The sequence below is a fragment of the Heteronotia binoei genome, chromosome 6, assembly GCF_032191835.1.
Source record: "Heteronotia binoei isolate CCM8104 ecotype False Entrance Well chromosome 6, APGP_CSIRO_Hbin_v1, whole genome shotgun sequence".
Classification (NCBI taxonomy): Eukaryota; Metazoa; Chordata; class Lepidosauria; order Squamata; family Gekkonidae; genus Heteronotia; species Heteronotia binoei.
Window position 1 is genome coordinate 73,237,697 of NC_083228.1, and position 25,080 is coordinate 73,262,776.

General features: G+C 41.7%; 1 protein-coding gene across 1 annotated transcript in view; it reads left to right on the plus strand.

Annotated features, from left to right (window-relative positions):
- The first annotated feature begins 3,971 nt into the window (after window positions 1-3,971).
- The window catches only part of COL17A1 (collagen type XVII alpha 1 chain), a 95,108-nt gene continuing 73,999 nt past the window's right edge, over window positions 3,972-25,080 (plus strand). Inside the window, exons 1-12 of the mRNA XM_060241709.1 lie at window positions 3,972-4,036; window positions 4,420-4,464; window positions 6,248-6,346; window positions 12,031-12,165; window positions 13,276-13,323; window positions 13,609-13,644; window positions 14,432-14,479; window positions 15,193-15,336; window positions 17,295-17,450; window positions 20,199-20,270; window positions 20,893-20,964; window positions 22,675-22,752. Of these exons, the coding sequence (XP_060097692.1) occupies window positions 3,985-4,036; window positions 4,420-4,464; window positions 6,248-6,346; window positions 12,031-12,165; window positions 13,276-13,323; window positions 13,609-13,644; window positions 14,432-14,479; window positions 15,193-15,336; window positions 17,295-17,450; window positions 20,199-20,270; window positions 20,893-20,964; window positions 22,675-22,752 (985 nt within the window). The 5' untranslated portion in view covers window positions 3,972-3,984. The remainder of the gene's footprint in view (window positions 4,037-4,419; window positions 4,465-6,247; window positions 6,347-12,030; window positions 12,166-13,275; window positions 13,324-13,608; window positions 13,645-14,431; window positions 14,480-15,192; window positions 15,337-17,294; window positions 17,451-20,198; window positions 20,271-20,892; window positions 20,965-22,674; window positions 22,753-25,080) is intronic.

Genomic DNA, 25,080 nt, shown 5'->3' on the forward strand with positions numbered 1-25,080 from the left:
ACTGGATAGGTCCAATTAATTTTCTAAATTCTCAGTTCCATCTCAGCAGCTTGAAAAGGACTGAGCTTATCTCTCTTATTATCTACTCTACCCCAATTTCTAGTAGGACCCATTAGTAACCATACTACTGCGGTAGGGTTGCCAAGTCCAATTCAAGAAATATCTGGGGACTTTGAGGGTGGAGCCAGGAACAAGGGAGTTCTGGCCATCACATTTAAAGGGACAGCACACTTTTTTAAATGTCTTCCTTCCATAGGAAATAATGAAGGATAGGGGCACCTTCTTTTGGGGCTCATAGAATTGGACCCCCTGGTCCAATCGTTTTGAAACTTGGGGGGTACTTTGGGGAGAGGCACTAGATACTATACTGAAAATTTGGTGCCTCTACCTCAAAAAACAGCTACCCCAGAGCCCCCAAAACCTCCAGCTCAATTCCCCATTATACCCTATGAGAATCGATCTCCACATAGGGAATAATGAAGTGCTCAGCAGACGTCCCCCCCCCCGCACCTGGTTTCTGACGACTGAAGCGAGGGATTGGTCTCTCTACTCATGAGTTGCAGCCAGCTTCTTCCAAGTAACACAGACACCCCATCCCAAGAGGAAGCCTCTCCAATCAGAGACTGGAGCCTCCGGAGTAGGAAAATCACATGGTGGCTTTGGGGGTGGGGCTTCCCCCCACCAGCCAGCTGACTGGGGGCGGGAAGGAGCCTGGGAAAGTGGAAGAACCCCCACTGGGACCTGGGGATTGGCAAGCCTATACTGCGGGCCTAGCTACTCATTATACAGTCCTCGTGTTGTAGGGTTGCCAAGTCCAATTCAAGAAATATCTGGGGACTTTGGGGGTGGAGCCAGGAGACATTGGGGCGGAGCCAGGAACAAGAGTGTGACAAGCATAATTGAACTCCAAGAGAGTTCTGGCCATCACATTTAAAGGGACAGCACACCTTTTAAAATGTCTTCCTTCCATAGGAAATAATGAAGGATAAGGGCACCTTCTTTTGGGGCTCATAGAATTGGACCCCCTGGTCCAATCGTTTTGAAATTTGGGGGATACTTTGGGGAGGGGCACTAGATACTATATTGAAAATTTGGTGCCTCTACCTCAAAAAACAGCTCCCCCAGAGCCCCCGAAACCTCCAAATCAATTCCCCATTATACCCTATGAGAATCGATCTTCACATTTATTTATTTATTTATTTATTTATATTAAGATTTATACCCCGCCCTTCTCACCTAGGTGTCTCAGGGCGGCTGAGGGAATAATGAAGACGTTTCCCTCTTCACCCCCCTTCCCTCCCCCGTTTCTGGCAAATCTGATGCAGGGGACTGGCCTCTCTACTCACGAGTTGCTGCCAGCTTCTCACAGCAACACAGGCACACCAGCTGGGCACTTTATGGCATGGAATAGGAAGCCGGCAGAACTCACTCACCTCCGGACGTGCAAAGGCACATGGTCCTTTGGAGGCGGGGCTGGGCTCCCCTCCCTTCACCGGCCAGCTGACTGGGGGCAGGAAGCATCCTGAGAAAACGGAAGAGCTCTGGCTGCTGCGATCTGGGCTGGGTGGGAAGGGCTGCCATTCTCCCCCCCTCCCGCTTTCCCTTTTTTGCCGCGCGGGAGGAGGAGGCTCCAAATCGGGGGTCTCCAGGCCAAGCGGGGGATTTGGGAAGCCTATTGTGTTGTGTCCTGGTCCACCACAAGGGTTTACTCTCACACCCAAACATAGCTGTGGGTAGTTCCTGGGGAGAGTGCTGCTTGGGGAAGGGAGGGACTTTAACAGGGTCTAATACCACAGTCTGCACTTCAAAGCAGCCATTTTCTCTAGGAGAATGGATCTCTGTAGTCTGGAGATCAGCTGTAATTCTGTGAGTTTTCTAGGCCCCACCTGGAGTTCAACACCCAAGATCCCAAGTGCACAAGGGCCTGATTCAAGTTCAGGGTTGGGCAGTACTTGGAGATTTTGGGAGTGGAGTCTCAGAAGGGCAGGGTTTGGGAGGGAAGGGACCTCAGTTTAATGCCATGGAGTCCACCCTCCAAGCAGCCATTTTCTTCAGAACTTACCTTGCTCCTCTAGAGAAGAGATCAATTGTAATAGTGGGGAATCTCCAGGTGCCACCTGAAGGTTGGCAACCCAAAATCAAGTCACAACAACAGTTTGCAGTAGAGGTCTGATGGGCTCCATGTAGGTTTCTCCAGTGGGGCAAATACATTCCCTAGGGCCGTTTTAGGTTCAGAAAATGGAATGCAGGGGAACCTTAAGCAGGTTATGCTCCTGCTCCAAATTATGTGTGTCTGGGAGCTGATAAGACATTCCTGGAGCAGATCTGAGCATCATGCAAGAATCGTATAACATGAAGTTGAGCCTTGAATTACACCTCCTTACAGTATCTGCTTCCTCCATTAGTTTTTTCTTTCACCTAAAGCAGTCATTATTTACTAGGAAAACCATACATGTGTTCTTCTTTTACTGCCATTAGAAGCAAACAAGAACATGACTGGTTTTGTGATTAGCAATACTGTGGAGATTTTGACAGGGTTGCTAACCTCCAGAGAGTCAGGCTGGAGAAAATGGCATATTTTGAGTCTTGAGAGTGGACTCTGTAGAAATATATTCTGTTGAGGTCTCTTGCCCATTACATGGCAATAATTCTATTCTTGCTGCTTTTAAAAAGTTTGCAGCTAAAGTGGGTTGAGCCTTGTCATTTCTTTTTCCTTTTTTTATTTTTGTATGTAGTTATTTAAATGTTCTTGATTTTTTTGCTTATTGCAAACTTACCTAAGTGCTTTTTAAGTAGAAGGGCAGGATACAAATCTTATAAATAATCCTTTAAATAAATCGAGAAATTTGTTTGAGTTTAATAAAAACAATTTATATTAACATCAGAACTGTTTTAGTTTTCTGTTATAGCAGGGGTAGCCAAACTGTGACTTGGGAGCCGAATGTGGCTCTTTCACACATAATGTGTGGCTCTTGAAGCCTCCACCCCACCCCACCTGCTGGCTTGGAGAAGGCATTTCTCTCTTTAAATCACTTCTCCAAGCAAAGCCAGCTGGTTGCTTGGAGAACGCATTTCTTTCCACCTCTCCCCCTATCTATTTGTGTTCCTTCCTTCCTTCCCTGTGGCTCTCAAACATCTGATGCTCATGTCTTGCGGTTCTCAAACATCTGATTTTTATTTTATGTGGCTCTTCCGTTAAACAAGTTTGGCCACCCCTGTGTTATAGAAACATTTTGGAAGAATAAATTAAAAAAAAAGTGGTCTGGCAAAATATTTACCACTAGATGACACTGTTGCTTAATGCTGTTTCTTAAACTTTATAAAACTATGATGTCTAAATTTGGTAGACCCTCTCTATTTGTTCCATAAAGCCAGTTTAGAAATGTCATTAAGAGGGCTGCTGTATTTTTATTTCAAAAATGTTGGCTCCCAGGCAGAGTATCTCTGAGCATATTTAAAGACAAGGGAAGAACCTAAACAAACAGTGCCTCTGAAAATATACCAAGTGCTGAATGAGAGGAACCAGTTTCTGTTGGTTTTTTAAAATCCTTATAAGCAGGGATTGTTTTGTAGAAAAATAGGTGGTGGAGCTCATCCAGAGATTGTTATACAGCTGCAATACTATTCAATGGACAAGGAGGTGGAACTCTCAGAAGGAGGAGGTGGAACTCTTAGAAAGGTTCAGGAACTGTGCTCCTGTGAGCTCCCACTGAATCTGAGGCCTGTTTATAAGTAAAGTGTTTTTAATTGTCAATACAGTCTACAGTCCTTATACAGTTAATGGGTTCTTATAACATTTTATATAGTTAGGATTCATTGAATGTATATAATCTGCAGTTCAAACCTACCTTATTACTTTGTACTCTGGTCCCTTGGTTTTGGCTGACAAGGGAGGAAAGCCTATGATCCTTCCTAGCCTCCACTTCTCAGCAGCAATCAGGAGTCCAAGAGTAACTCTTGTCTTCATCATCAGATAGCAATGATATGGATGCTGTAAAGAAAAACAAACGGGATGGAACAGAAGTCACAGAAAGACGTAAGTAAAGTACTTTCTGGAAATGCTTGGATCTTTAAACTAGTTCTCTCAGCCCATGTAAGGGTAAAAGATAGCACATGGTCACTTCCCCTGTTAATGCTCATGCACTTTAATAATCTTCTATGACATTACAATATCCTAAAATGTGATTGTTTTCCAATTTTTAAAAATCATGTAGTAACATATGATTTTATCACATAGTGAACTTTTGATAAAACCAGTTTACTACCTGAAGGTGATAAACTGGAGGGGAGAATGCTGAAGTTTCCACCTAAAAATCTGTTTCACAATATCTGTTCAATAGGACTTGTGCAGGAGAATTATATGATGTACTACACCTCATGTGCTTATCTTGAGGGAACCTCATTTTACTCTTTTTACAGTTATCACAGAAACTGTTACCACCAGACTGACATCTCTTCCCCCAAGTAAGTAGCAAGTGTTCAGAATTTAGTAAATGTGTGTTGCAAGCATTCACTTTATTTTTATCTATCTGTGCCTCCTTTGCATAAGTCTCCCATGCATTTCCCCAGGGTCATAAATCCAAGGGGAAAATAGCATATTATTGCTTTTAAATGGTCTTTTCAAATACTACCCAGTTATGAATAAAGATACTGAGTTTGTACTTCACTTGGCTCATAGAAGATGATGTGGCTCAAAATAATATAAGAAATGAGAAGGTTAAAAAAAACCAATCATGAACACATGAAGCTGCCTTATACTGAATCAGACCGTTCGTCCATCACAGTCAGTATTGTCTACTCAGACTGGCAGTGACTCTCCAGGGTCTCAAGCAGAGTTTTTCACACCTATTTTCTGGACCCTTTTTACTTGGAGATGCTGGGGATTGAACCTGGGACCTTCTGCTTACCAAGCAGATGTTCTACCACTGAGCCACTGTCCCTCCCCTTAATCTCCTTATTCCATGATTCCTGGAACATTTAGACTATGTTTTACTTCAGACAGTTGATAGGAATGGTATAATCTCTAGTTTGGGGAAATTTAACTTTCCTCTCACAACTCAGAAGGATCTGAAACTACAATGAGATATGGCACTGACTAAAGCATTTGGCTGACTTTGACACCTGGTATACTCTGTGTCCAGTATTTCCATTATGACCAGTGATAGACTGGTTTAATGAGGCTTGGTGCAGATGCCTTTGTAAATCATTTCCTCTGTTCTGAAACAATCTGTATACAGGGATGCTTTGGAGACGCACTGGTTTAGTTTGCTAGGCTCAGTCAAGGAGCTAATATATCAAAAGACTGCTTGCTTGCTCATGCCTATTTGTCATGAACAGGGAAGTTCTCACTGAATCCCAGCCTTGCAGGAATGCAGAAAGAAAGAGGGTGGGAATCAGAAGCCACGTATCAGCTGACTGGGTGATCAACTTATCCTCAGCCCAGGCAACATAACAGTATCCCAGCAGAGATGCAGCAAAATTTCCCAAGGTAGGGGGGAAATTCAGCTGAGATCATCTGAGAGTCAGCTTCCAAAGTCAGTAATACCAGGGCATCTATAAATCTGCTTGGCAGCTGCTCAAACTTTGTGGTGCCAAGGCGAAGAGATGTAGGGCATGGCTCAACTTAGATTGTGGCTGTCAAGAACAGTACATTTGGCTGGCAAACACAGCTGAGACCAAGTTATCAGAATCTTTGTCTATATAATAACTCCCAACTTCAAATGTCAAAGCATTAGCATGGTGGCCGTAGTAGCACAGTTTTTGAGGTGGTAGCATGTGAGAACTGTACCAACAATTGTTTTCTACTACTAGCTAGTAGCAGTTGCTTTGGAATTACAAGGGCTGTTTCCATTGTTGGGGGGTTTAATGTATACCACTGATGAGATTCTCATACCAGAGCTATTGCTTGCACTGTTATTCAGTGCTCTTTTTAATAGGTCCGTAACCATTTTCCATCCCCCAAAATCTGTTTCTCACTTGAATTTAAATAAATTAAAATTGCTGAAAACAAAAACAAATAGCAGAGGATATTGTGGCCTTTTAAAAACTGATCAAGTAGCAGTTATACCCCTGACAAGAATCAGTCATAACAGTACTGTGGTATTTCTCTTGAGACATCTTCTAAATATCGCACATGCATGAGTTCTAGATAAGTTGTAGAACCACATTAAAGACCTCTGTGCTCTCAAGTGGAATATTTCTTTGACCTTTCCTTATGTAAAGTGTTTATTTGGCATTTGTCTGGCAGAAGGAGGTGGTAGCAGTGGGCTCAAAACAACAGCCTACAGTGGAGGAAGTGGAGTGGAAAAGAGGACGTATACCCATGGCAGCAGTTACGTCACATCCAGTAAGTGAGCCTTAAACCAACAGCAAGTAAGAACATGAATGAAAACATAAATGGGAATTAGCAGAAGGAAGAGTGAATCATAGAGAATTTTATAAGTGGACAATGAGCAGAAGATGTAGAATCTCTAACTGGAATATTTACAAGAGAATACAGGTCACAAATAGTAATGAGACCCCACTGCAAAATTTTAAGGCTGATTTTTTAAGGTGGGAATTAATACAATCCATCATTATAGGAAAAGTCCCCACAAGATTATATTATAATGTGTCCACAGTTAATTAGTTCTCAGTATTATGTCTTGATTTCAGCACAAAAGCAGCACAGAAGAATCAGATGTATATATACCCACCCTTATATGGTTTGTGCTGGGACGGCAAAGCAAACCTAATGTTCTAGCAAATGTAAAAGATATGTGTTCAACCTTGATTTGTCTACCTACCAGTCCTCCAGATAACTCGAAACACATATGATAGATTGAAGTCCCTATGTTGAATCTTAACCTGAAACCCTGTGCCACTCTAAAGATCAATGTTCAGAGACTGAGCTGTTAACTAGGAAGACTTCTGGTAAACTTTTGTCTTGACCTTGAACTCACTAAAAGCATGTAGGAAAGGAAAGGTCCCCTGTGCAAGCACCAGTTGTTTCCGACTCTGGGGTGACATTGCTTTCACAACATTTTCACGGCAGACTTTTTACAGGGTGGTTTGCCATTGCCTTCTCCAGTCATCTACACTTTCCCCCCAGCAAGCTGGGTACTCATTTTACCGACCTTGAAAGGATGGGAGGCTGAGTCAACCTCGAGCTGGCTACCTGAAAACCCAGCTTCCACCAAGGATCGAACTCAGGTCATGAGCAGAGCTTAGGACTGCTCTGAATACTGGGAAATGCTATATAAAAAGTAAATATTTGTTATTGATCCATATGCCACACACTTTCCTCTTCCTGAACTCATGCCGGCTTGCAGAGCTAGCTGTAGAGAAATTGTCTTTCCCTGGACCATTATTCATATCTCACAATATGTGTAGGCATTTTGTGCCATATGTGCTGGTTTCTGGTACAGTAATCCTAGCTATGCTGCAACTAGCAACATGGATACTGTTCAGTGGAAAAGGCTTCCTCTGGAGGTGATCAGCTCTCGTTCTTTGGAGGGTTTAAAAACAGGCTCGATTGCCACCTGACAGCAATGCTGATTCTGTTAACTTAGGAAGATCATGAGAGGGAGGGTAAGAAGGTTGCATCAATGCTAACTGGATTTTTTGTTGTTTTTTTACTATCTTCTGGGCATGGAGCGGGGTAACTGGGTGTGCAAGTGAGATATTTGTGAATTTCCTGCATTGTGCAGGGTGTTGGGCTAGATGACCTTTGAGGTACCTTCCAACTCTATGACTCTATAATTCCCTTGCATTTGCTGAGGGAATGGCCTTTATATTCTGAGGTTGGTAAAGTTCCAAGCAGCCGACAAACAGAAGGCAGAAGGTGTCTATTTTCACCCCACTACTTTAGGATATTTATTTATATTTCTAATTGTTTGAATAATAAGAAGTTCTAGGGCTAGACCTTGCCTGGATTGGATCCTTTGAGGAGAGATAGAGCACAAGAGCCTTATGGTGCTTTTAAAATAATTCCTTCTTTTTATAAATATACAGGTACAGTCAAGTGGAGGCACAGAGGCATTCCTACAGGGCTGCACATCAGATCCACTACCCCAAGATCTTTCTCCTCATACAGAAAGATCTTGCACCCCCTGATACTTCAGCCAACTGAAAGCAGAACTTGTCTGCTTCTGTCTCTGATTTTCCATCATCTTAAAAAGAATGATTTTTAGTTTCACCTGTCTGCTTCATTTGGCTGCGAGCTGGGCTTACTTCTTCCAGTCCCCGATGGCTGCTTAAACAGAGGACCACTGAGAGGATATTCCACAATAGTTAAGAAACATTTTTTTTAAAAGGTAGTCCCCTGTGCAAGCACTGAGTTGTTACCAACTCATGGAGCGATGCCACATCATTTTCTTGGCAGTTTTTTAATGAGGTGGTTTGCCATTACCTTCCCCAGTCATCTACACTTTACCCCCAGCAAGCTGGGTACTCATTTTACCGACCTCGGAAGGATAGAAGACTGAGTTAACTTTGAGCTGGCTACCTGAACCCAGCTTCCATCGAGACTGAACTCAGGTCATGAGCAGAGCTTGGACTGCAGTACTGCAGCTTATCATTCTGCACCATGGGGCCCCTACAAGAAACATTACTATACATCTTATCACATAGTATAGACTCAGTCATAGTCATCAGAACCAAGGCCTTTTATCACTTTAGCAAATGATGAAAGCTGAAGGAATAAACTTTCATTTCTTATGATTTGGCCCCCATAGGACAGATCCCATGGCATTTCCTAAAACCTTCTAGTTGTATCATTTGCTATAGGCCAGATGGCTGCCTTCCTGTTCCTTTAAGGCCTATTGTAGTAGCATCCTGTCCCACATTGGTCTTGTCAGCCACCAGCGAGCCTGCAGCAAACGTGGACTATTGCACCCTTCTTAAATCTTCGTTCGCGAAGCCAAGCCGAGAGAGAGAGTAGCATCCTGAGTTAATCGACCTAGAATAAAAGAGTATTTAAAAAATCCATCCCTTCACTTTTTCTACAAGCCTCACTGATCAGTTTTAAGTGTATAATATTCACAGTAACCCTAAAAGTACCAGAGGTACTTGAGTTAATAAACACTTGATGTGAGTGTGTAACCCTGTGCCTTACAAATTGGCTTGAAAGGCCAGGGGTGCGTGGGAAGCAAGGGTCCCATGACACAAGCTTATTGTTCTTAAGTTTTATGGAGAAACCAATACAGGAACTAGGGACAGCATGTATGAGAACAGCTCCCTGATGATATTACAAAGAGAACATCCTCTCTTCATAAATTTGAGCACTGTATCCATCACTGCTCGTGTTAGATCATAGTCATCCTTCTTTTTGTAGGAGAGCTGATAAAAATCCAGGGTCAGAAAGCACATAATGGTCAGTTCTTTCCATAACCCATCACCAAATTATTGACAGCATGGCTTCTCTTTCCTTTCCCTGCTTGCAGGCAAACTGGGGGTAGCTAGTTGACTGCTGAGTAGAACAGGATAACAAGCTGGAGAATGGTATGATTCAGCATGGCTGCTCTTAGGTTTTATGTCCTCATGTTTGTATTGTGAAGGCAGACACAAGACCACTCCCTGTTCATACAACATACCTGCAGATTTAAGTTTGTTGTAATTGATAAAATCCATACCTAATTCTATTATTTATGCAGGTACACTGAGGGCCTTGATTCACTTTCTCTCCCACTAGTTTACATTACAAGTAAAGGGGAGGGACGGTGGCTCAGTGGTAGAGCATCTGCTTGGGAAGCAGAAGGTCCCAGGTTCAATCCCTGGCATCTCCAAAAAAGGGTCCAGGCACATAGGTGTGTAAAACCTCCGCTTGAGACCCTGGAGAGCCGTTGCCAGTCTGAGTAGACAATACTGACTTTGATGGACCAAGGGTCTGATTCAATATAAGGCAGCTTCATATGTCCATATGTCCAAGAGCTATTTTTTTGGGAGGGACGGTGGCTCAGTGGTAGAGCATCTGCTTGGGAAGCAGAAGGTCCCAGGTTCAATCCCTGGCATCTCCAAAAAAAGGGACCAGGCAAATAGGTGTGAAAAACCTCAGCTTGAGACCCTGGAGAGCTGCTGCCAGTCTGAGAAGACAATACTGACTTTGATGGACCAAAGGTCTGATTCAGTATAAGGCAGCTTCATATGTTCATATGTTCAAAGTTAAGGTAACTCTGCTCAGTATCAAAATTCCACTGTAACTTTAGTAGACTCCAAAATAATTGACTTCCAATGAAGTTTAAAGTTCACTCTTGCTAGCCAGTAAGTCAACAGAGTCTAAATTTATAATGGCCTGATCACATGCATGCGCTCTAAAAAGTTCCACTGAGTTCAATAGGAAGCAAGTTGCAGCCTTAACTTGCTTTATAGATGAGACCAATGTTTTAAATGCAATGCAATGTAATGTTGATGGAGGTACAAGATCTTTCTGTATGAAAAAGATCTTGGGGTAGTGGATCTGATGTGCAGCCCTGTAGGAATGCCTCTGTGTCTCTACTAGGCTGTACCTGTATATTTGTAAAAAGAAGGAATTGTTTTAAAAGCACCATTGGGCTCTTGTGCTCTATCTCTCCTGGAATAAGCACCATCTTGATCATTATGTTCAAAAGTCTAGAAGTTCCACTTTGAAAGTGGTTTCAAATATTTTACTTAAGACTCGCAGAACTAGATATTGCATTTAGTTCTGTGATGGTTTTAATGAACTTTCCCCCTCTTTTCCCAATGCAGCTGCTGGGGCTGATTTTTCAAGGGACAAGATGGCACAGGGAAGATCACAGTCATCCAATGTCATTTTTAACTGAAAAATGTTGCTCGTAAATAACATTTACCCAGTAAAAGGAAACTTACTGGTACTTGTATTTGTCCCCAGTAGGGGTGAAAGTCGCTCATGGGTAGCATTTTTCAGTTTGAAAAGGACAGGGGAGAAAAAGGATTAAAAGCCCCCCTCCGCACTAATCTCTCCCTCAAAAAAAGAGTTCTAGTTGGGAAAAAAGATGAAAATCTGTCTTTTAAAACAATCACACAACTAAGTGTATTATTGTTGTTATTTAGACTTGTTAATTGCTCCATCCTGGCTCATACCAGTTCTGGGTGATGTACAACATGCATCATAAAACAATATAAAGTTGAAAGCAACACATAAATTAGATTAAAAATTGTCAAAAATCCCAGATGCTGCCCTACAACATTTTGTATATATTGTGGACTACCAGGGCGTCATATGGCAGGGAGGACAGGAGAAAAACGTACAAACCATCTGGAGGGAAGAGTGGGAAGGGACCAACTGATGACTAATGTATAGTTCCTGTTTGCTGTATTTAATTTAGAAGTGACAATACATATTTTGAAGACAATGTTGCTTCCTCTTCTGAGCTACTGGTGCTAAACGCAACTCTAAGTTCAGCAACAGCGATTTAGAATGGTCTTTGTAGAATTTGGCTGAGTAACTAGATGAGATGTGATTGGATCTTTCCAGTATTCTTTTGTAAAACAAAGCTGTAAACATATGCAGCCCCAGTGCAGACTAAGGCAATGTGGAGAAGGAAGAGTGTCTTTAATCCTTTGCAGATTCATTTATCCAAACCACCTTTTCCATACTGGTATTAGTCTTCAAAAGGAAGAAAAAAAAACTGCAGAGTGACTTGTGTTTCTCTCGAGACTGTGTGAGATTGGCAGTTTTAATAACATGAAACCATGCAAGGATGAAAGGGCGATCCCCCTTCCCTAACTGCAAGGGCCTAGAATCAGGACCATGAAGGTAATTGAGTTGTAAAAAGCTGTAGACCAATTTAGTAATAGATCTCCATTCCAGCATCTCCTCTAGACTAACCATAGAGCAGCTAGCCTGTATGCATTTACTTAGGTGTAAGCCCCACTGAAGTCAGCGGGGGTCAGTAAACATGCATTGGATTGGGCTGCAAATTCATCCCTTCTTGGATATTTTAAAAGACAGAGTTAGGCTTTGTGGCTCAGCCACAGACATTGTTTTTTTCCACAATAGTCCAATGCATTGTACATGTCTCTCATATATCTGAGGAGGCTATGTTTCATCAGCAGGTGGAAATGCTAGAATGAATACCTCCTCTTCCTCCTACAAGCAAGCCATCAGTCCTTCCTCTACTCTTCCCAAATCACCTGGATCAACCTTTGAGCGAAAAACCTATACCACCCGCCATGCAACATATGAAGGTATCATAAACTGTGACAAGGAAATAGGAGAGGGATAGGAATGTATTAACTAATTATCCCAAGTGTCCTAATCTATTAGTCTGCAGTTTGCCATCTACACTAGTTAGGTCTCAGCCATTTGGGATCCTTTTACTCTTTCAACATCCTGCTGTGTCCTGTAGGGAAAAAAAGACAAAATACTGGTGTGTCTATTCAGGACCCTTTTAGAATGTCAATATGCTTCATTGTAGAGGTTTGTTTATTTCTTGTACAGCATTTATAGCCCCTCTTTTTCACTCTACACAGCAACAGCAATATTTATCATATTTTTGATAAGCTATTTTCCTCACCTGTTCCAAATTAATCCACAGATGTTCTGAATACATCCTCCAGGTGCCGTTTTTAAATCCAAAACAAAACATTTGATGGTCTATATTATATATTCAAGACATGACACAATATACAATATATTGGACTGCCTTGCGTTATAAAATAGGTAGTAAAGTTTATAAAAGGCCTGCCTTGTGTTATAAAATAGGTAGTAAAGTTTATAAAAGGTAAGAGGTAGAGTACCAGTTTGGCTAATGGCCTGCTTCCCAATACATTGTTCCTGGGTCTGTCCCCATCTCTGGCCAGAGCAATGTCAAGAACATGTGCTTAGGGAGCTGAGTTTCTAGGAGAAACTTGATTTCCATGTAGACTTAGGGAAAGGGACAAACAGGCCCTCCTGAGGTCATTTCCACTGGTGAAAATGGTGTGGCAGGGAAGTTGGAAGCCCTTCCTCCTCTTTCACAGCACTCCAGAACCCAATGGAATTACAAAACTCTTTTTAGGTAAGTAAACCTATTTTTATGAGTTGTTATGTGTGACAGTGAGTCAGATTAGACACCTGTGTCTCAACTCATGTCATTTGTAATGTGTTCTTTGACTCTAGTCTAAGCCTTTCTCTGCACCATTTTCTTGGCCTAAATGGCTCTACAGAACCACATATACTAACTATATCAGGAAAATGGTGTGGGATAAAGTTTTACAGGGCTGTTGTAAGGGTTACAAGAAGGTATGTAAAATAGTCTGAACAGTTGAAAGCCCTGTAGAAATGCTAACTAAGAAACATCATCTCTTTTTCCATAGGGAGCTCCAGTGCAAATTCATCTCCAGAGTTTCCAAGAAAAGATTTGGGTATGTTTCTCTATTACTAATACTGTGAAGGTCAACTTGAGGTCACATAAATATGAATGCCTTATGATCAAGTAGTTTAAAATTCAGTGTTCGAAAAATCACCATATCTTTGACTGGAATAAATTATACGAACTAAATAGATGTGCTTACTTGTCATTCTTAGTTTCATTGCAGAGCCTTTTATTGCAATAAATTAAATTTGTGTAATAATTGCAACTGTCTTGTTTTCAACTTTCCAAGATATATTTCAAGCAATGGAATTCAACATTACTTTTGTTTTCACAGGTTCCTCTGCTACCAGAGGGCGAAGCCAAACCCGAGGTAAGCTATAATATCTATGTATTTCTAAATTTCTAAATAAATATGACTTTGCTTCAATTCTTAGATCCAGGGAAAATGTGCCCAAGAAGGGGTGGGTGGAATTTTTGAGCTTTTATGTACTCTGGTATATATAGAGAGGCAGTTTGGTGTAGTGGTTAAGTGTACGGACTCTTATCTGGGAGAACCAGGTTTGATTCCCCACTCCTCCACTTGCACCTGCTAGCATGGGCCTTGGGTCAGCCATAGCTCTGGCAGAGGTTGTCCTTGAAAGGGCAGCTGCTTTGAGAGCCCTCTCCAGCCCCATCCACCTCACAGGGTGTCTGTTGTGGGGGAAGAAGGTAAAGGAGATTGTGAGCCGCTCTGAGACTCTTCGGAGTGGAGGGTGGGATATAAATCCAATATCATCATCTTCTTCTAGATTATCTCAATACCAAAAAAAAAAGATTACTGATCACAATCGCATATTGCTTGCCTTAATTTAATCAATACAAACATATCATGCAGTGTACTGTCATCCTTTAAGAAAAAAAAAGGCATGGGTTGAAAAATGTCATGTGTTCCAAAGCCAGGATTAATTTTAGACAAATTTCCAAATAAAAACAGAATGCAGTGTAGAGTGAACAATCAGAATAGGGTGCAGATGCTGGTGTAAGAGATGAAGGAGTAGTAATATGAACAGCAACAGTAATGGAAATTTGGAGATCTGAAGGCTCACGTAGAGGACCTTGAGTTACCAATACATTACCCACTTCACAATGAACCATTTCTTTCCTTTTGTCCTGCACAGAAAGTGAAATCCGAGTGAGGCTACAAAGTGCTTCTCCATCAACCAGGTGTAAGTGTTACAGTTGTTTTTCTGGGCTTGAACAAAGGTAGCTGGATCTCCTCTTGATTAATAATCTATGAGTTTCAGCAATAACCTCTTCCTTTGGACCATTTGCTAGTCGTCTTATTTTTCCATGATGTCATAAAATATTTTCCTATGCTGTAAATTCGTAACTGAGCAGTCACAAAAATATATATGGATAGAGAAGTGAAGGTCACCCAGTCTGACAGTTAAAAAAGTTCCTCCCCCACCTATAAATGTGTAGAACATCCTTTGTATAAGGAGCTAAGTGTAGCATATATGGTTCTCAATTCTTTTATCACTGTAATGACCCTGTAAGGTACATTAATCTGAGGGGGATTGTCAGGCACAAGGTACCCCTGTGAGACCTGCTCTTGGTCCTACACTTGAACCATCCTATTATGTTGGCAGCTATCAAGACCCCCAGCTGCTTTTTGTAGTTAAATTATATATTTGGGAAGCTGAACACTTATCCTTAATATCACATATGTGGTCTTGGAGAACAAGACTCCTGGTGTTAAAACAGGGCTGCCAGAACCATCCATCAGTTATTTCTAAGATGCAAAGCAATAAAGCATTCCAGTCCCTACTGACATCATCATATTTTTAAGAGATGAAATAATTCATTGAGATTTTAGGTGCGGTTTGTGTTTGGAAAACAGTGTTTGCAGTTATGTCTCAATATCCCTTGTCTCTTTTAGGGACCGAACTGGATGATGTTAAGAGACTTCTTCGGGGAAGTCGCTCAGCAAGCGCCAGCCCAACACGATCATCATCAAGCACACTTCCTATCCCCAAGAAAGCTGTTGTGGAAACCAAAATGGTTACAGAGAGCTCCCAGTCAGGTATGTCATTGGTAGACTGTGGAATTAAAGACCAATGAAATACTGAAGTACTCAAAGGATTCTGTCATTTTTGTGCCCAATCACAGAACAATCTAGTGACTAGTCTGAGTATCAGATGCTACAAAAGCAACCCTAAGAATTAATCTACATATAATTCCGGGGTCCATGTCCTGATTCCAGAAATAACTGCTGAGGGGGCCCCCATATGGATAAGGTCATGGCACTGGGAAGAAGGGGGTTAAATCTTCCCTCTGTTCCATTTCCTTGACTTGAAATGCCCCATCCAGGCTGCATTAAACACCAGCAGAGAAAAGGACAGCTTGCTTTTGTAGCTGCCTTTTTCCCATATAGTGCTTAGTGAAGCAAGGATTTCAAATTGGAAAACAGTGAATGAAGGAAGATTTAAATCTCTCTGACAGATACCACCACTTCCCCCAGCTGTTTTTTGCAGTTAAATTATACATTTGAGAAACTGAACACTGATTCTCAATATCATATAGAGCTTGGTGTTTTACTTTTAGGCCATAACAATACAAAGAAGGTGAAAGCTGATTACAGGATTGCCCAAAGGCCAGTAATTGTTGCTAAAACTCCCAAACTGGAGCAAGGCATAGCATTTACGGTCTTTACATGGAACTGGTGACACCATGATAAGCCTTTTTTTTACATTGGCTTCTTCAGGAATAGATCAGTTTCTTTCAGTGCCAGTGAAGCATCCCCAGTACTTAATAAATTGGCACAGCCTTGGTTTATTAATCCCTCTCCTCTACACTGAAGCTGTCTTCCTGGTGTCAGCTTTACAAATGTTTCTTCCTATAACATACTCTACTGCCTCAAATTGACAGATTTCTTCAGTGTTAAAGACAAGAGTTGGATCCTGAAAACCAAGAGATGGTGATTGATAGATCAGTAGGTGGAGTATAGTGGGATTAAAGTGGACCTTAGTGGAGGGATCTAAGCAAGGGCAGATGGTAACACCCGGTGAGCCTGTCTGTGTGGAGGTCCAAGGTAAAGAGCAAATAGTACAATCAATACAAGTAGAAATTAGCCTACTTCGTTGAGTTTGGCATGCAGCTGCAGCAATTTCCCTTCCCTATGCAAATCGAAACACCCCTAGGTAGCTTCAGTTATGTAAATTTTCCCTATCAGATCATCTCCCCCCCCCCCCTCTGTATCTGCTATATGACAACTGGGCAGCATAAAGGGCTACAGACTTACTTAAAAGTTAAAAAGTTACCAGGCAGATTGTGTAAAAGGTTCATTATATTTCAGTGATCTTGCAGATGTAGATTTTTAAAAAGCACTCGGGAGGGGCTGAAGTAAGGAAAATGGTGCCACTGTGGGCAGAACTTTTAAAAATATGAACTTTCTTATCCACACAGTGTGCAAAGGTACTTCAACTATATTTTCAAAAAGATTGTATTAAACCAAGATTACATCAAAGCAGGGGAAAAGCTGGAAATGTTGAATAATAAACCAGTTTGGTGTAGTGGTTAAGTGCTTGGACTCTTATCTGAGAGAACTGGGTTTGATTCCCCACTCCTCCACTTGCACCTGCTGGAATGCCCTTGGGTCAGCCATAGCTCTTGTAGGAATTGTCCTTGAAAGGGCAGCTGCTGCAAGAGCTCTCTCAGCCCCACCTACCTCACAGGGGGTCTGTTGTGGGGGAAGGAGAAGATAAAGGAGATTGTGAGCAATTCTGAGACTCAAAGTATAGTGCGGGATATAAATCCAATATCATCATCAGGGACAATATAATGTAGAACCCATCCCGAAAATAAACCCTGCTTCAGTGTGGATGACAGATTCTGTGTGGACTATGAAAATCACCCCTAAAACATTTTTTAGAATACCAGAATTTTATGTTTTACAGTTAATGTGAGAGGTGCAGAATACACCATAGTTATTAAATACTATACAAATATAATTTTGGACCTTCCTTATTGCTTTTCCTCCAGTGTCAGGGACATATGACACAACCATCTTGAATGCTGCCCTCCCACCATATATGTGGTCCTCCACCCTGCCTGCAGGGTCATCTCTTAGTGGCTATCACAACAACATGGCTCAGAGCTCATCACTGATCAACACTGCAGCTCATTCTACTGGATCAGGTACACAAGCATTGCAGTACCCTTTGGATGTTACACAAGCTTAGGTATCATTTTTCTCAGACTCAAGGAATGACTAATTGTATGAAGGACATAAGAAGTCTTAAGGGCTACAGAGGAAGAATGAAAATGAGAAGGTTAAGCATCTAAATAAATTTTATTTTTCCCTTTCAGCTGCCCCTAATTAGTTTCACAGTTTGCTTTTGTTTTCTGGGTCTTATAATTGCTAATAAGCAGGAAATGTTTCCTTCCCTCAAGCCCAATTGCTTTTGTTATTCTTGAGTTTGAAAATAGGAAGAAAAGTTGTCATTCTCAGGAGTGTGCAACTCACATCTCTTACTAGAGACATGTTTTACTAAACTCAGACTTCCCTTTTAATAACTGTTAAAAGTTTGTTATCATTATTAAACTATTCTACACCCACTTCAATCCAGATTCATACCTGATTCATGATGATAACAGCCTTCATTACTCTGACTGATATTCTTCAAAGGAGAATTACAGGGGGGGTATGCTGAAGACATTGATTTTCCTAGACTTCTTGGCAGCTTTCAATAACATTGACTATAGAACAAAGTTTGAATTAAGTTTAAGACCAACAAAGTTTTATTCTAGTTATAAACTTTCATGTGCATGCACACTTCTTCAGATAGAAGAATTATGCTTGCACATAAAAGTTTATACCCTGAATAAAAGTTTGTTGGTCTTAAAGGTGCCACTGAATTCAAACTTTGTTCTACTGCTTCAAACCATGGCTGCCCACCTGGATCTAACATTGACTATGATATCCTTTTGGAGAAGTTGGCTGAACTGGGAGTAAGGAGGCAGCATACATCAGTGATCCTCTTCCTACTTGGCTGGTCATTTCTTGAAGTTGGTTTGGAACACTTGGCTATGAGATTCTGCAGGGGTACCTCTTTTCGCCATGTGGCTTAGCATCTGGGAGAGATTATCCAGGCGTTTGATGTGAGGCGCTACCATTATAACACTCTTATTTTCCCTAATAGCTGAATTGGGGATGGGGGTGAGTCTAACAAAGTCCTGAATACATGCATGAAGAAGGGAATAAGATGGATGAAGGCCACTAAACAGGTTCATTCCATATAATAGAAGTGGTGGTTGTTAGTGACAAAGCCACTAGAGGACTGAGGAGTCAGCCTGTCCTGGACTGGCTTGAAGAAGTTAGATAACAAAGAATTCAGGTTTTCATGGCTGGTAACATCATTAGGGTTTGTAGAATCTTTCGGGATCAAGTGCCGTGTTCTACTGGAGAAAGTTTTCTTTCCAGAAAACAAAACGTCTGGAAGGAAAACTTTCTCCAGTAGAACACGGCACTTGATCCCGAAAGATTCTACAAACTCTAATGAGTTAGATAACAGTTTGGGGGGTGGTGCTGAATCCTGGTCTGTTTGTTGGGAGCTCATATCTCCCCCCCTGTAGCACATAGCACCTTTTATCAGCTTTGGCTGACCTTCACAGAGTTTGATTTGTCCACAACGTTCTGTGCTCTGATTACAACTAGTTGAACAGTCTTTAAAAGTGATCCAGAAATTTCTGTTGGTTCAGAATGTGGTGGCCAGGGTGTTATTGATGGAGACTAGATACAAAGATCATATTATCATTGTGCTGAAATATCTGCTGCATTTATTGCCCATTTGTTTCTGGACACTTTTCATAATGCTGAGATATCTTTAAGGTTATATGCTTGAAGGCAGAGCATCTGAAAGACTACCTTCCCTGCAGCATACACCTCTGCTGTACTGTTCTGCTCACACGTTAAGATAATCCACTCTAGCCCTCCTCTCTGATATGGGGATGTAAAGCATTCTCAATGGTGGCACTTCACCTTAGGAATGCTCAACCTTGAGGTTTGCCTTGTGCCATGTTACTGTCTTTTAGGTGCATGACTGAAACACTGCTGTTTATCTCAGCTTTTAACAGAAGTTTTATCTCATATCTTAGTAGTTTTATTTTTATGATCTTGGCCATATTTTTGTGATCTACTTATTTAATGCTTTAAGTTTTATTGGCTTCTAGTTTTATATATCTAGATGGTTGTATAGCTAGGGGCTTATTGAGTTTTTAACTTTGTTAATGATGTGAATTAGATTATTTTGTTGTTGTTGTTGTTGTTGTTGATCACCTCTAGCAGGTGGCTGGAAAGGCAGCATACAAATATTCTAGATAAATAAGTCAATGGCACTTGAAATATGATTAAATGATAGCAGAAACAGAATTGTAAGTGACCAAATAAGCAACCACTTGTAATGAACTACAGATTTAACATGCTAATTTCTCATATTTCAACTCTTACAAACACTCTCATATGGTACAAATGACAGTAGAAATCATTTCAAAGTGTCAGCGTGAGAAAATATACTACATTATGTGATTGATAGATACAGATTTCTGGAGATTGATACAGTTCATTTAAGGGAAAATTTGTGTCTTTAACTTATCAGGATGGATGGGGAGGCAAGCACACAAGCTTGGGGAGTAGGGAATGTACATATTTTACCAAGGCCTTTTAGGTGGGCTGATCCAAATTGCTTCCTCATTACCATGATATTCAATTTGTTTCTGAAATGACTTAGATTAAATTTTTCTTTCATGGCTATTAAATAATTTGTATAAAATGGGGCTGTGTTACTGGAGCTGTCAATGTAACAGGCTGTTTTCTGCCTCATTGCTGCTGTGATATTACTGTACTTTTCAATGTTCTCTTCCTTTATTCTTCACCTTCCTCTACAGTGTTTGGAGTCCCAAACAATCTGGCTCCCAGCTCTCCCACTCTGAATACAGGCCTCAGCACTTCTTCAACAGGTGTGTTTTCTCTGTCTTTCCTCTTCACCTTTTTCAAGAAGCTTGGAGCATTAGAAGTGTGCACTGGATAAGATTATTTTTCCTTCTCCAATCCCTTGGGTTTCCAACCTCCAGGTGTGGCCTGGAGATCTCCTGGAATTAGAACTCATCATCTCCAGATTAAAGAGATCAGTTTCCCTGGGGAAAATGGCTGCTTTGGAGGGTAGAGTCTATGACCTTATACCTCATTGAGATCCTGCCCCTCTCCAAACCCCTCCATCCCCAGGCTCCACTCCCCAAATCTCCAAATATTTCCTAGTGCAGAGCTGGCAATCCTATCAATCCCTTATGTTTGTGGCACCAAAGAACAGGAACACTGGAAGTAATCCAGTTTGTTTCAATGGATTTACTCCATATTTGTGTCTCTTTTAAACAGGCTTGCTCATGCTAGCTGGATGGTTATAGGCATCTGAGAGCGTAATTTAAATTGTATATCAAAAGCATGATGAATCAGCCAGTTTGCTGACTTCAGTGCTGCGAAGACTTTCAGTATCTGAATATGGTGCTTAAGGGGAGACACTACTGTGACTATGATTGCTGTTTTAATAAGTGTGGACTTCATCCTAAGACATTTGCTTTTTAGTGTTTGGTGTCCAAAACAATCTGGCTCCAAGCACATTTGCTGCTACCAACAGTGGAACTACAACCTCAACAGGTCAGTAACTCCTATTATGAGCCTACAAACAGGGACCTGTGAGATCAACCACCCAGCATCCCTGGCTGCCCTGCTTGTGTGCATGTGAGAGAGAGAGAAAGAGAGAGGGGAAAGAATTCTATCCACTCTCCCACTCTCCAGCTGGCCACGCACAGCTGAGCTGCCCACTTTAAACACAGCTACCACTGGCTCCCGCTACTCCTCTCACTCTCCCACACCTGCCTACTCACTTGTCTGTAGTGCTGCTGGTGGTGGTGGGATCTCAGCTTCTCCTCCCTAGCTAACTAATGCAGTGGCAGAGGGGCCATGCCAGATGAGGGAGGAGACTGACAAAACAAGGGGCCTGGTCACAGATGCTTTGGCTTTCTTCCAGCATAACTACCACTCGCACCAAGTACCTGCAATCTCCATCTACCCACTTCTTTCCTTCCTTATAGGAAGGAGTGGAAGGAGGGGTAGAGATAGTGGCAGCATGTCTAACACTGATCCCTGGCCACCATCAGCTTTTCCTCCTAGTGATGAAAAAGGAGGAGGGAAGGGCAGTTACAGCAGCCCAAACATCACCATTGCTCAGTGCATGCCTACCCCCAATGCTCACATTGGACATTGCACTTACACAGACAGTGCTTCTGCAGTCTGGGGAAATCTTTTAACCACCCTAATTGTTTAAAAAATGTTTGTGGTTTTTCTACAAACTGGGGGTTCTCTCGAGGTTTGTAGAAAAATATCCCCTGTGTGAACCTAGCCCCATTCATGGGCTCTATCAATCCACACAGGGATCAGGTTCAGAATTCATTATAGGGTTTTGGATAAGTCTGAGGCTTTTTTAAAAAACAAAAAAGTACCTAATAACTGTGCCATTTCCATCCTTATCTTGTTCACTCTGGATCTTAGTTCATTTTCAGTACCAGAGGTGTGCTGAGAAGAAAATAATTAAAGCTGTAGAACATGGTTCAGTAAGGAGGAGCAGGAAAATGGTTTTGTTTCCCTCACTAACAAGCTGTTTGTTTAAAAACAACCCCCAATCACCTGCTTTAGACATGAACCAATGGACACATATACAGATAAATATGGATTCCTCCAACTACATCAAGTTTGGTCCTGAAAGTCATGAAGAACTATGTTTACTGGTTCAACTAAGACATTTATAATTTGAGTGTGTCTTTTTTTAAGGGCCAAAATCATAATTGCTAGACATGTTCAACTTACTGATTGTCAGGGTTTTTTAAAAAAAAATATGTTAATATTGGCTTATATTTTGCTATGAAGTACCCCATTCCCCCTTTTTATTCCAGTCAATCAAAACAGTTAATAATTGTCTCCTCAACAATCAGAACATGCAGGGCTTTTGTTGACCAGGAATGCACAGGAATGCAGTTCTGGCTGGCTTGATGTCAGGGGATGCGGCCTAACATGCAAATGAGTTTCTGCTAGGCCTTTTCTACAAAAAAAGCCCTGTGTGAAACAATGGTGACATCAGGGGGTGTTGCCGAATATGTAAATAGGTTCTTCCTGGGCTTTTGCTACAAAAATATTGAAATGTTATTATAATTTTTAATTAGTATTTTTCTCTATGTCTCTGTACTTCCTGTTTGGCACTCCTGGTGCTGGGGGAGGCAGCCATCTTAAACTCTCCCTTTGGCTTCCAGTAATTTGAAGAAGTGAATTTAAGAAGTCTTCTCCTCCCTTATCTCTCCCCACTCCTTTTAGCAGCATATGGAGTAAAGAAAAACACTACCCAGAGCTCTGGTGTGACTAATACTGGCATTTCTACTTCAGTTACAACAGGTAAGTGTTCCACATTATCTTGTGCTCCACATAATCAAGGGGATAGTAGCTTTTCTGCAATAGATAGCCATACACATGTATGTTGCATGTATGGGAAGGAGCTGTATCTCCTGTCACTAGTGCTTCACAGACACTGTTGGGTTAGGTGCACCTGATAATCTCAGCCCACATTATTCATTGCAGTAACAGTACTTGATGTGATCACATGATGTGATGGTATCACTTTACTCTGCTCTGGTAAGGCCTCACCCAGAGTATTGTGTTCAGTTTTGGGCACCACATTTTAAGAAGGGTATAGACAAACTGGAACGGGTCCAGAGGAGGGCAACGAAGATGGTGAGGGGTCTGGAGACCAAGTCCTATGAGAAAAGGTTGAAAGGTGATATGATCACCATCTTCAAGGACTTGAAGGGCTGTCATATAGAGGATGGTGTGGAATTGTTTTCTGTGGCCTCGGAAGGTAGGACCAGACCCAATGGTTTGAAATTAAATCAAAAGAGTTTCTGGCTCAACATTAGGAAGAACTTCCTGACCGTTAGAGCAATTTCTCAGTGGAACAGGCTTCCTCGGAAGGTGGTGGGCTCTCCTTCCTTGGAGGTTTTTAAACAGAGGCTAGATGGCCATCTGACAGCAATAAAGGTCCTGTGAATTTAGGGGGAAGTGTTTGTGAGTTTCCTGCATTGTGCAGGGGGTTGGACTAGATATGAAGCTGCCTTATACTGAATCAGACCCTTGGTCCATCAAAGTCAGTATTGTCTACTCAGACTGGCAGCGGCTCTCCAGGGTCTCAAGCTGAGGTTCTTCACGCCTACTTGCCTGGACCCTTTTGAGTTGGAGATGCCAGGGATTGAATCTGGGACCTTCTGCTTCCCAAGCAGATGCTCTACCATTGAGCCACAGCCCCATTCATGACTCTCCAGGGTCTCCAGCTGAGGTTTTTCACGCCTATTTGCCTGAACCCTTTTTAGTTGGAGATGCTGGGGATTGAACCTGGGACCTTCTGCTTACCAAGCAGATGCTCTACCACTGAGCCACAGCCCCATTCATGACTCTCCAGGGTCTCCAGCTGAGGTTTTTCACGCCTACTTGCCTGGACCCTTTTTAGTTGGAGATGCTGGGGATTGAACCTGAGACCTTCTGCTTACCAAGATGACTTCTGCTTCTAGATGACCCTAGAGGTCATCCAACTCTATGATTCTATTATTCTACTTGCTCTGCTAGCTGAGGAGAAGCATGTTTGTGTGTTAAGTGCTGTCAAGTCACTTCTGACTTATGTGACCCTATGAATTAACATTCTCCAAAACATTATCAGCCTTCCTCAGTTTATACAAACTGGGGAATGTGGCTTCTTTTATCGAGTTAATCCATTTCATGTTGGGTCTTCCTCTCCTTCTGCTACCTTCAACTTTTCCTGGCATTATTGTCTTTTCCAGTGATTCTTGTCTTCTTATAATGTGACCAAAACTACAATAGCCTCAGTTTAGACATTTTAGCTTCAAGCTTGATTTGGTCTAGGGCCCACTTAGTTAACTTGATCTTGGTTGTTGCTATTGACACATCCTTACACTTAAGGATCTTTTCTAGCTCCTTCATGGCTGCCCTCCCCAGTTTCAATCTCCTTCTGACTTCTTGGGTGCAGTCTCCCTTTGGGTTGATGTTTGAGCCAAGGAATAGAAAATCTTGAACAATTTGAATTTCTTCATCATCAGCCTTAAAGCTGTATAATTCCCCAATAGTCATTACGTTTATCTTTTTGATTTTCAGCTGTAATCCTGCTTTGGCACTTTCTGCTTCAACCCTTATCAGTAGTTGTAGGGAATCACATTTTACCAGGGCCTGTTTTTCAAAGTTTAAAAAAATGTAACATCAATATGACAGAGACTCCCCCCCCCCCCCAAAAAAAAAGTTATCACTGAGTTTCTTTAACAGGCAAATATCAGATAATAATTTGTTTTGTACTAAGGTGCTCTTCATTGAGTGATCACATCTGCAAATTAATACAACTAAAATAAATAATTCTAACCTTGCATTGATAGAATAATTACAGTGTGAGATGGGGCTGGTTTAGCTGAGGTATGGTAGGATCCTGACCTAAATGATTAACTATCATTAGTATAAAAGGTAAAGGTATCCCCTGTGCAAGCACCAGTCGTTTCTGACTCTGGGGTGATGTCGCATCATGACGCTTTCACGGCAGACTTTTTACGGGGTGGTTTGCCATTGCCTTCTCCAGTCATCTACACTTTACCCCCAGCAAGCTGGGTACTCATTTTACCGACTTCAGAAGGATGGAAGGCTGAGTTAAACTTGAGCCAGCTACCTGAACTC